Below are 13,011 nucleotides of genomic sequence, written 5' to 3'. Positions count from 1 at the left end.
ATAATGAATCCTGTGTTAATACCAAACCATTACAATTGTAATGCATTTAATAAGTCCAGTTTGTTTTGTTTTAAAAAGGTAATTGTAATGCCTGAAATTTGCAAAACGATTCTGTCCACAGCATGTACATATCAAATGTTAGACTATATTTTGAGCCAAAGTTGTCAACACTGCTCTGTAAAGATAACAACTTGGGCTGTAGGTATGATTTCACAGTTGATAAACTGGGTTTCCGAAATATTGACAGTTTAGATGCTGTAGAGGTGTCTTTTAGCCCTTCTTTCGGATCCATCTGGGCCGCATTGCTTCAAATGATTCTTTGAATGATTTTTTTTAGCACATGTAGCTATTGAGAGAGACTGACCGATGCGCTGGGAAGGGTGCTACTTACCATAGACTGATTGAGAGAATTAAAATGAGCCATTTGATTGTAGCATTGGATGCTCAGGCTACAGGCATTAACCTGTGGAGTGGCTTTAGGATGTGACCTGTTGTATCCAGTGTCCCTATATAATTGTTAGTGATCAGTAGATGCAGCCTCCCTCTCCATAGGCTGTTTGCATGGCAGAATAGATTCCGTTTCATGTGTGGGGCAGAGCCGTGGTCGAGCAACACCAATTATTTTTTCCGTTGTCAATCTGTATTTGTGTGCTGTTGATTGTGGTGACTGGACACAATACATATCTGTCTACGGAGTGATCTTTTGAGCCTGCTGCCATTTCTTCTTTTATACAAAGGTCGCTAAGAAATCTTTTATGCGGCATTTGACCGTGCCATCTTATTGAGAGGTGTTATTGAGTTTAGTGAGTTGGTGGCAAAGCTTGTTCTGTGGATACGTCTGGGGTTGGCTTTGTCCAGACTTGATAGCAAAATTGTCAAGGGTTTGTGTGGTCACTAGTAGTAGGTGCTTTATACCTGATTATTTTTGTCTGGGGTGAAAATGTGGAGATATGTTTTCTTAGAAGAATAAATATGGATATTGGTGCTAGTGATATAGTGATCTCTGAGAGGGATTTGCCAGAGCTTTGGAGATTTTAGATCAGAATTGAAAGGTTTGTAAGTCTTGCTTGGTGCTTCTTTGAGTCTTATGATGGCAGTGACTTCTGTTCTTTTAAAGGTCTTTAAGTGTACGTTTCACTCTGTTTTCCTGTGGATTGTGCTGTGACTTGTGCCATTTCCTCTTTATACCCAAGTCTATTGCGCACATGAAGTGAATGTACTTACCATTGTTTGAGGAGTCTGAGTCTAGCCCTTTGCTCTGGGAGTCACCTTATCATATATTACCTTTTGTTTTTCTAAGGAAGTAAGGTGGTTGATGTTGTGGTCTTGGTATTTGTGGATATCATAGTGGCAAAGCAAACACCTTTGTTCTTTGGGGCAAGTGAGGGGATAGGGAGGATTTTGGTGGCTTTTAGGGCATTGTTGCACTTGCGTTAATGGGCCAGCATCAACTCAGATGGGATTGTCTTGGCCAGGCGGTGTGGTTCATGAGACCTTTGTTCAGTTGAGACCGGTTGTATAGAGCTCAGTTATCTTGTAGCTGAGAGTATCTCTGTGTCCTGCATTCAGGTGTGGTAGTCTCAACCCAGATTATTCCATCAGGCAGAGCATACAAGGTTGGTTAAGAATTGCGGAGCTGGTCTAGAGGAGAGGTTTTACAGTAAATTAATATACAATTACATCTGTTATAGAAGTATTTTGTCTTTTGTCATTTTTTTTGTTGGTTAAGTGGTCTTTACAATCTAATGTGGCTCCTCATCTGGGACAGTTGCTTTACAGTAGTTTGTGCAAGTTGGTCCCTGGCATAGTGCAAATCTTTCTTTCTGCAAGGGCTAGGAAGTCTCAATTGTGTTTAAAAATGCATTTGCGTATGGATATTGATTCGTTTTTAGAGGATCTGGCCTGCAGGTTTATCTCTGAGTTGGTGTTTTTGTTAGTATGTGGATTCTGAGACCTTGGCTGTTATGCATGGGTAGAGACAGTCAGTCTTTCTGTATATGGGACAAGTTAATGATTGTGGGCTCTCATGTTGCTTGGGCACACGTATTTTAGCTAAGCTTAGGCCTACGGCCTGTGCTCTTTTTATCTGGATATATGTTCTGATTTCATTTATTATTTTTATTCATTTTAGCCTGCTTTTCAGCCGAGATGTTGTATTTTTCTAAGCAGCTATTATTCTGCAAAAACGTTATTATTTTATGTGCACAACATTTGACAGTGTACTTCTGCCCAAGGGCGACAAGAACAGTCCATTATAGTCTATGTAGTATTGCCGCCACAAGAGTGTGCAGACAGCCGACACTTAGGCACATGCTCACATCAGACTAGTTTCACAGAACGCAAACACATTTTGTTATAAAACCATCATGCAGCTAGAGAAGGGCAGAGAGGTCATTATGGCCAGGATACCCATCCATGCTGTATGCTGTTTCATTGTAGACCACAGCCTTGTCTCTACAACCAGTCAAGGAGACGGCAGGCAGGCCCCTGTTCTAAGGTAATGGGGGTGGGTGCTCCTCTCGTGGACTAAGTATGGGCAGTGTGGCTATCAGCGCTATGCTCTCACTAGAGGCTAGGTGTTGGGTAGGATACCTATGCACCTGTTATTCCAATATGCTTGGGTTGTTTCTTTTTCTTTTCACTGATCGTAACAATCCTAATCTTGCTATGTCTCATTGCCCTAATAATTGCAGCTCATATATTTTATTGTAGATTGCAGTCTTTTCTACAAATATATTGCAAACAGTCCTGCATTTCTTTCTTTTGCCTACGTATGTGTCTGAGACCTTTTGTTAATGAGAGAAAGAGGTGACAATTTGTCTACCATGACTTCCTGAGAGGTCACTGAGTGTCCTGTGTCAGGCTGCCACAAATCACCTTTACTTTCTAGTTTTGGGTGAGGTGTTAGCTAGCCGAAAGGGTTAGGCCCACAGCTGCCAACCGGTGTGGGATTGCCACGGGTTACCCACACGCGGTGGTTCTTCCATCTGAATCCAGCAGTCTCGAGCCAATAACATGGGTCCTACGACAGGGTGAGTGACAAAAAAAAAACTGTAATTTTGCACTTGTATAGCGCACTACTCACCCGTTAGGGTCTCAAGGCGCTGTATGCATACCCCTGTTGAACCCCTCCTGGCTTTATCCTGTGAGGCCCCCACTCCTGGGCACCCCCAGGGTGAAGTTAGGCATCCAAGCACTGTCAGGGCCATTGTGGAGATTAAGCAAGCTATTGCCCAGAGTTACAGAGTGGGACCCATTAATTAAATTAGGCACCGAGGCGAGAATTATCTGGTCCAAGGGAATTGAGCCCAAGACCCGCCGAGGCGGGAATTGAACCCTGGTCCCGGGCCAGATCTCTGCATCAGGGTCTGCCGCTCCAACCATTGTGCCACACTTCTCCACGACAGTAGATAAGAACATGATCATGTAATTCTGTTAGGGCTTTACCCTGGCCTAACGGTGGTGTGTTCTCAGCTCAGCGGTGCTTGATGTATGCATAAGTGTGGCTGCAGTGGAGTTTTGTGCTTCTGTGAGGTGCTGTATGCTTAGATCAGCGGGATTTGTTCTGATCTCTGAAATGGTTGGCTGGGGTTAACCAAGCTAATTATGAAATGCTCAGTGTTTCCTTAAATACACTGTTCTCCCCATAGGCAAAGGACTTATAAGACACATTGCTGAATCTCGCTCTTTTCTTAATGCTTTTAGCTATGCCGAGAGAAAATGCCATTTGAAATAGATTAATCTTACTAAAAAACGAGATGCCTGAGGTATTTAAGTTCTGTAGCTCACAGGACCTGTTGACTCGTGGTTCTGTTGGCCCAAACAGGCCTTGTCCTATTCCATAGGACACATACTTTGATGTGAAATACTTAGGCTGTGTGGTCTCTTGTCACCCCCTGCCTTGGAGAAAAGTTATTTTTTTAGCCACTTCAAAGCACCTTAACTGTTTTTAGGATGCCTTCTGTGTGAAAGTGTTCTTTGAGCTCTCTGAATCACCTCAGCTGAGAGTTCTGCAGGAAAAACAGACCTTCGAGTCAAACGAAGTCAACTAATCGTTTGGGTGTAGTTTCATGTGATGCTGCTGCTGCTTTACGGCTGTGCATTAGGGCGTCCAGGTCACATGGCAGGCGATTTGGGGGCCTTTTAATCGTTTATTAGTGATCACTACTTGCATCCCCTTGAGAGAGGATGCAGTCTAACTGCCAGAACTACTGACTGGGGGACCAGGTTCAAGTCTCGGCGTCAGCTGAACACCCTGTGATTCTGGACAAATCACTTAATCTCCTGTGCCTTCCCAAAAAATAATGTGTCCTTGTATAATATAACTGGTGCTCATGTAAGGTGCTCCAATACCTTTGGGTTGAGTTTGCGCAATATTAAACTACAAAAAATAAATGTCTCCTTAGCGCTGTGTGTGCCAACCTGGAGGCTCCTTCCTAGTGGACTTCCCTTGACACTTCACCCGCTGGGGTTAGCCCTACTCATTTAAAAAAAAAAAAATACTCAGTTAATTTCTGGAACTAATGAAAGTAAATGCTCGGATCTTGGCATCCTTTAATTTGCATAAATAAGAGGTCATGCATGCAGGGACGAGATGAACAGAGGTCCTGCTACTTTAAAGAGAAGTTTGCTGTTTTCCGATGCTCAGAAATTATGATTAGTTAACGCAGGCAAACCAAACCCCTCGACCGTGAGGACAGTGCATTGTTTTGAGTGAGTTATCCAGTGTCGAGTGGCATACAAATTCTTGCATTACAGATACCTTAAGGTGTAAAGTTATGGTTGAGAATGCATTTCTCTCTAATTTTCTCTTTTTTTTTTTTATTCTTCCACTTCAATAGTAATTGGGGAAGTGAAGAGAAGAGTTATCATAACGGAAACTCGGACCCTCGAGGATTTGGTATGTTGCCCAGGGTTGCCTTCTGAAAATGTGGATTTTATAATCTTAGTAAATTAGGATTGAATCATTTTTATTCTTCATGTGTAAAGCTGACATTTTGAAAACTGTAGCACACTTCTACATGTCTTTCTTACTTTTTATTATCAGGGTCATTAACTTGTAGGATATGAGCAACTTCGTATGTCATTCAAGGCAGAAAAGTATTGCCTCATAATATGAGGATATGCATCTCACTCTGTCATTTTTCATAAGACCATGGCATGGTACGAGTCTTAGGTGAGGGAGGTTCTTTACTTGAAAAATAATGTTTCCCAGTTTGGCTGCACCTCCAAACGTTGAACAGCTAATGAACACTATTGCTATTGAATAGCAGATTTCCCTATATTGACTTTTGTGCCACAAAACCCCTCAAAGATTTTGATCACGTTATACCACCTTTGTTGGTCTAAAAGAAGTGCTTATAGTCTCAGCTTCTCCCTCTCGAGAAGTGGAAGGTCTTCCCAACTGTCATCACATATATGTTTGTGAATTAATGTGCAGTGTTGGGTAGTGGTGCGTAATGCAGGGGTTTTTATAGGTAAAAGCACCAACAGCACCTAATTTATTGGGTGTTTGTTGCATGCAGGCAGAATGGGGTTCTAGCCCACACCACCTCCCCTGAGTAGGCCTTGGACTCTGCTCTACCTTGAGAGTGCTACAACCGTGGACTTGGTCCTCAGTAGAAGGGAGGTTGCAGACTTATTACTTGTGAAGGACCCACATCCTTTACTACTAATTACACACATTCTTACTCTTACCATATGATACACACATGTACTGGCAGCTCCCTTGATATTAGCAACAGCCTTGACTCTTGAGGTTTTACTGAGGTGCGGAAACTTCAAACCTGGTGGTTGAGCACAAATCCTGGTCCAGTAATGCTTTGGTTTCTTGGTTTGTATGGATGGACCCAAAGGAAACCAATCCATTTTTCCTGTTCCCATGTAGATTCCTAAAGTGATCACCTACTGTGTTCCAGGAGGTCACAAACACTGCAGCCCCATCCTTTGGTACTCTCTAGCTTATAACAGATGCTAGAGACGTAGAACACATTTTCTTCATATTAACAGATACAGTTTCTCTGTTCACATGAAGTAAATAAAACCATCTTCTAAGTCATTCCATAAAATGTTCAGCCCAAAACTGGCTATATTGAAAAGCATAGGACTCAATCAGGAGTCCAATTTAAATGCAGTTGACAGATCGCAGTGAATCTCGCATATGAGAGACTGACATGAGGCATCTTCAAGGCCATAGAATATAAATATTTTTTTTGCTAATCGACCAGATGCCAGAATAGACCAGTGATTTGTTTCAAGTAGTTAGTGATGTAACAAAATCATAAGTAATAAAAAAAAGTAGCGCTTAAGTCTTTTCCTCAGTCATTTGAAGTAAAGATAGTTAAAATATAGGATGCCAGTCCTCACATTCTGGATAATCCCCCTTTTTACATGTACATCTCCAAGACCCTAGGTGAACCTATCCTCTTTGAGTAGGAACCTTTTCCAAGAAGTTTACACATTGTGAAGGTTCACAGACGCAATCTCTCAGAAACATACCTCTTTATTCTTGAAAATGTTAAGCTGATATATGAACCGTTTGATTGGCAGGCTTGCCAAGGGTCTCAGAGGTTATAGTTAGTGAAGATGGTGGAGTGAGTAGCACCTTTTCAACAAATATTAAGGCAGCAACCTTGTCTGTTCATGTCATAATCGCACTGAAAAAAGCTTAGTCAAGGTAGGCCCACCGGTACTGAGGCCGCTTTGGAGATACCAAGCAGATGTTGGCCGGCATCAGCGAAGACTGGCTGATTTTTCTTCAACTGCTGTATCTGACATCTGGACCAGGAGATATTTATGCACTTGCTCAGAAAATGATCTCTGGTATAGTTTATCTTTCCTTTCAGGTTTGATATCGTAGATTAAGATATGTAAGACATCTTCATTTCAGGAGGAATAATTACTTGTGTCTGCATGGTAAACGGAAAACGTGGAAACTAACATCCCTCACGGGGGCCACCCTGACACACAGTAAAAAAAAAAAAATTAATCAAGGGGTCAGGTTGCTCCTGATTCACTTGGACATTGGTTTCTTGCAGCTGATTGGAGTCATACGTAAAAACAGAAACTCTCGGGCAATTATACTTATTAACGTCCTTCTACTTCTCCATTTGTTATGTCATGCACAACCAGTACTATCACGGGTTAGACTACAAATGGGCACCAAAAATGAAGAGACAAACTCCAGGGGAACCAAGTCCATGTGGTAGACTAGACCTGAACATCAAGAGGTCAGACCCTATAATCCAGCACTACAACTTCCACTGGCTCAAAGAGAAGGAAAGAAAGGATATAAAGTACTTGTACAGTCTACAAGGCCCACAAAGGAAATACCAGGAATGTGCCATTAAGATATTTCCAGCTGCACCATAATACAAGGAAGGGCTAAGGTGGCCATCCAAGCAAGGGATATGGATAATATATTGGATTAGGATGCAGCTTACTCACAAACCTGAGTAAACTACTTAATCTCCAATCTTCAAGAGAGCCCTGGAGATGCAGCTATTCGAGGAGGTCTAGGATATATACTCTAACTTCAAGACCACCTACACCATTCCCTCTAAAGAAGGGGCATGGCCCATCCATGGGCCTTCAAGAAGGGGCTCAGCCTGTCCAAGTCCTCATTCTAAGCACGTGTTAAGAACTGATTAAATGAGGAGTAACACTGTGTTTTAACTCCCACTGGAAGTAATCTGAGCAAATGGACTCCGCTTTATTAAGTAACTATAAGAAAGAATTTTAACACCAGACAAAACTAAATATAGTATTTGTATAAAGCCCATAACATGCTCTTTGTTACATGGGATATTTATCAAAATATCACTGAAATATTGTGGTTAAAGGCATTTGCTAGATTTGCCGCATTTCCATTTGTTTCTAATCATGTTTAAGTGGGTCCTACGGAAACAGCTTCTAACAATGACATGGGCCAGTATTTGAAAGGTGTGAGCTTACGCAATAGTGTCAGGAAAAAGTTTTTAACTTCGCAAGTAGTTAAATGTTGAGTCATTGTTTTCAAAGGTGCACAATATGCATTCTGTACTGGAGAGTCTCTCTACTGGAAGAGTGTGAAAGTGTGGTAGGTGGAAAGACCGTAAACTCTGTTTGACTCAAAAAAGTGATTGTTTGGACTTCTTTTCTGAGTGTGTGTATCTAACAACAGTACTCTGTCAGACCCTCCTTCAAAGGGCCACTGGACAAGCAGGAGCTACTGGACTCAAACACTTAATTTACTTTTAGTCCAGATCTCCCGGGGCCCGGCCTACTGTGGGCTCTGAGTAACTGGCCCAAGTACCCCTTCTGTACTTGACTCTTTGATGGCACAAGTCGAGTAGCCCAAGGTTTCTCGGAGAGGCGGTAGGTGAATGGGGACAATAGGCTCACAACTCCATGTATGTTTAGCAATCTCAATAAATTAATCTCTAGCCAAATACTAAACAGTAGTATTTATGAAATACGGTGCTCACTAAATAATAACACACTCTTTATAAGGTCTGTATTCTCGGATTGTCCATGCAGGCACCAAGTCTCTCGGTTCTAGCTACGAATTGCGGTGTTCCCCATTTACTTGAGGCATCATCCAGGTTAGTCCCACTAGAGAGTAAGAGTCTTAGAAGTCTCACAGTGACTGTTCAAAGTCAGGTGTCCCAGCACCTTTGGCATTTCAGTCAGAGCAGATTGTCCCTGCTGCACCCCTGTCCCTTTGGGGGGTAGGGCTACTCGAGGTGCAGTCATACCCTCTCCCACTGAAGATGAGATGGAAGACCCGGGAACGTTCAGCAGCCCCGTATAGAGGAAGACTAGGCTGGTGCTAGCGAAGAGCAGTAGACTCAGCACTGCGTCTGAACCTCCACGGCGCTCCTCTGTTGTTGTGGTAAGTACAATCTATCTCCAGTTGTAGAGCCGAGTTGCTACTTGAGTTCTGATGACAAAGCTCAAAGTTTGCATATTTGCACACTCTATGAGCACCCACCCTTGGCTTCCTCTGTGGCTCCCACCAGACACAAGGGGGTCGTATTTGATGGCGACGCTCTTCAAGTCCCAACACTGCAGAGGATGATGCCCTATATTCACCATAGTACTGTAGCAGGGCAACAGCACTTAAACTTCACTGTGCCCCCACCTGGCATACCGAGGGCGGGCGCCACACACGTAAGGCAGCATCCTTCTTCAAGGCACAACTCCACAAGGCAATGGGCCTATCTTCACCACAGTGCTGCACTAGGGTGATGGCCCTTAAGATTTATGGCAGCCCCCACTTGGCATACGTGGGTCGTGAACAATGCACACGGGCGAATGGCCCAATAAGTGCAGCAGCCCCAACAGACCTGAATCTCACACTCCCCACTGGACTGCGCTCCCTCAAAGGCAATCTCCTTCTCGTCACAGGGACCTCTGATCCTATGTCCAGCAGGAGCTGCTGCTCCAGGAGTGTGTTATTAATTCTCCTAGGTAATGTTCCCTCACCAAGCATGGCAGACCATGTCAGACCCTTATTCCCCAGTCCTGGTCACAACTGGCAGAACTTGTGCTGGGGTTTTCCACACAGTTTAAAGTTTCAGTTTGACAATTTGGGAGTCCCAATCCCCCTTCTTACAATCCTTTTCCAGACATAAATGTGATTTACTATCTGAATTTCATGTTCTGGGGGTTACACACTTTGAAGTGCCCCTTTCATATGTCTTACCCTTTCTTAAGAGATCTGCCTATCACAACAGGAGTGTCTCCAAACCTGATAGCCCCAAACACAGGCCATGGGAGTGTCTAGAGGATCGTACCTGGATGTCCGCTTCAGTGATGTGTATTAAAGGGTTACTGAAGACCCCCAGCACTGTTCTTTATTTAAGGGAAAAAGTAGCCCCTGCCGTACATTATAAGGATATTGCAAGTCACCAAGGAGTTCTATAACCATATAGAGGATGAGGTCAAAAGCAGAGTTCCTTTATAAAGTTATGTGACTCCAAGGTGATGTGCAATATCCTTATCCTGTACGACAGGGGGTACTTAATCCCATATAATACATGGTCACACCATCACCTTTCCCACAAACCACTTAAAAACTTGGTGAAGTAGCTCTTTCACATGGAGAGAGCATGTTTGTAAACATGAAGAATAAAAATGAGACCTATAGTAAAAAATTAAGAATATCAAAAACCTGTTAAATAGTTGTTTCAAACGATATTAGAGGAACTTCATTATGTCAGTTTATTTTTTTATTTTTTAAATAAAAAAAAAAAGGCTGCAGATGCTCGGAATGTGTAGAAACATACAGAAATGTTCTTTCTTTTCTATAAACGTCTAAGGAGTACAGAAAATTAACATGTTCAATCTGCTTGTCACTGTTTCATTTTCGTTGCTTTAAACAGCTACTCTGTGACCTAACTTGCCTTCCACCTTGGCTGCTGGCACCAGGCAGTGCCGCACACACTGTCCGGCACTGCATACAATCCATTGTGGAGACCAAGCGTTAAGTACAAAGCAGAAGATCTTTACACATGTGGCCAGGAAGGAGCCACTCCAGTGTCACTGGTAAAAAGGCCTGTTCATTCTACTGATCACAATGACTGAAAACACAATATGCTTCCCCCCGCGCTCGTGCTGTTTAACTCCAGGTGAAGGCAGTAGTCTTCCACCACCCGAGGTGGTAAAGCTTTGGGCGCAATACATGAGCCTAGGTTACGGCGCCACGCATGATCTATGTTCTCCTATGGCTAAAAAATTGTCACCAAGGATCCAGATAGCACTGCAGCTTGGGCACTCAGGGCAGGAGTACACATCCACTACCTCGTGAGAGACTTGCGTCCCAACGCAATCCTATTAAATGTAGTTTAAAAATTGATAGTTAAGTTACTGGCCCAATGGACAGGGTCAGAATATTTCATGCAGAGTATCAGGGTGCATTTTCACCTGAGCTATTTGTACTTTTATAGCAGTTGTAGCATAGAACCATCTTCCCTAACATGATTAAGGTTTGCACTCTAATATTTTCAAAAGGTCCCAGGATGAAGCTTGATGCATTAGCATCATTCTTCGGGTATGGGATTTCTTCATCTAGAGCAGTCAACCTGTAGTCCTTCCTAGTAGAAGCCACACCTCTTGTCGGCCCATCTGCAGGAGGAAGCAGCCTTACTGACAGGGTAACAGGCTACAGGATAGGGATTGTTGGATACCCTCACCTGTGGATGATATTGGGCACTGTGAATATACTTGGGGCTCTGGCTAACTTTCAATCAATGGAGCACCAATGAATGGCATAGAGAGAAGTAGGGAACTTTGCAGAAAATGTGTTGTAGATTCACATGTTGTGTACTCTCCAGCTGTCTGGTAGGTTTGGCAATATTACAGCTTGTTTTTCTTCGGAAATCTTTAGTTTTGGTTTCAGGAGTGCATTAAATAACTTGAGATCACGCTTCCCATGCACTGGGACATAGACTCCACCTCAATAAACAAGCTTCGAACCACCAGTTAGTCAGGGCAGTCAGTGTAGGAGTAACTGTATGCATTCCTCACTGGAAAGGTTAAAAAATTATGATGTGCATTTGGTTCAGGTGGGTACCGGTGGCAAGCAAGCTGTGGAAGCCATGACCATCCAGTAGCAGGAACGAACCTTCAAATTGGGCACAAGAAAATGAAGTGAAAGCCCCGGCACACTCTTGGAAGGAGCTAACTGCACAGCAGGCCTTCAGAGATTTTTAGGGAGTCCATGGCTGAAGCTGCATACAATCTTTAAAGTGGGGGGAATCGTTGGAGATCAGGCTCAGAGCAGGCAACACGTGGCTCCTAGGAGACACCAGTGGCTTTGTAAGGTTTTTTGCAGGATGTTTTTTTTAATTTTAAAGATTTGTGTATATACCAGAATGGGTATCGTGCTCCATAAATCAGCCTAAACCATCTGATGTAGCTTTTGGAAACCACGTAAGAGCGATCTAGTCTGATCAAGCCTTGAATATTAGATAATGAGTTGTATACAGTTGTCAATAAACGATTAGACGACTTTCTGCCAAGATGGAGTCCTCAGAGAAAACAGATGAACATCGCACTGTTCGGTTATATCCTGTTGTAAGGCTGCATGGCTGCCTACTCACAATTCACAAAATGTTATTTCAGTGTCCAGCTCTGATTTACTGTTCAGGGTTCTTACCCAAGTTAAAATCCTCTGGTACATTATCCATTTTAAAGGAGCTTGACCCTGCCAGAATTCAAATTACAGACCACAGTAGACCCTTTTTATACCCAGAATCCAAAAGAAAAAAGCTTATCAAATCTACGGACCACTTTAAATACTGTAATTGTGCATCTTGTAAAGACTTTTAGGGCCTGATTACGACCTTGGCAGATGGGATCCTCAGTCACAAACGTGAGAGATATCCCGTCTGCCGTATTACACGTGCCAGAGCTTCTATCAGCACTTGCCTGCCCTCACCCAAACCAGCTTCTCAGATTGGCTGGACAGAGCTTAGCTGGGGCGGGGCGGGCTGAAGAACATGATGTTCTTCTTGAGCTCTGGCACGGTCGCGCACCACCTGCCTTTTTCAGAGTGGCGCTGCTCTCCATATATACGGTTCGATCCTTTTGTAGGTAAGCGAGTTCCTGGACTAGTAGCTGCATATTCAGTTAAAGCAGCTCAGTGCAGGCAAGGCCCTTTGATTTTAACTTCTGCTGCCACCGCGCTTTACATCGGCCTTCAATAATAAAGCGCGGTGGCAGTTGACATTAAATTCCAACGTCCTTGCCTGCACTGGGCCGCTACAGCGCTTTACATAGTCTTCCATAGTAAAGCATGGCGCAGTAAAATCCAAGGTCCTTGCCTGCACTGGGCCGCTACAGCGCTTTACATAGTCTTCCATAGTAAAGCATGGCGCAGTAAAATCCAAGGTCTTTGCCTGCACTGGGCCGCTACAGCGCTTTACATAGTCTTCCATAGTAAAGCATGGCGCAGTAAAATCCAAGGTCTTTGCCTGCACTGGGCCGCTACAGCGCTTTACATAGTCTTCCATAGTAAAGCATGGTGCA

At 43.4% G+C, this 13,011-nt stretch overlaps 1 protein-coding gene across 1 annotated transcript in view; it reads left to right on the top strand.

Moving 5' to 3' along the window:
• Positions 1-13,011, top strand: part of GLO1 (glyoxalase I) — an 80,899-nt gene that overhangs the window by 55,114 nt on the left and 12,774 nt on the right. Inside the window, exon 4 of the mRNA XM_069236326.1 lies at positions 4,842-4,900. Coding sequence (XP_069092427.1) covers positions 4,842-4,900 — 59 coding nt within the window. The remainder of the gene's footprint in view (positions 1-4,841; positions 4,901-13,011) is intronic.

This window comes from Pleurodeles waltl, chromosome 5 (genome assembly GCF_031143425.1).
Source record: "Pleurodeles waltl isolate 20211129_DDA chromosome 5, aPleWal1.hap1.20221129, whole genome shotgun sequence".
NCBI classification, from domain to species: Eukaryota; Metazoa; Chordata; class Amphibia; order Caudata; family Salamandridae; genus Pleurodeles; species Pleurodeles waltl.
Note: the sequence above shows the minus strand (reverse complement) of the source record. Positions and strands in the feature narration are given on the sequence as shown.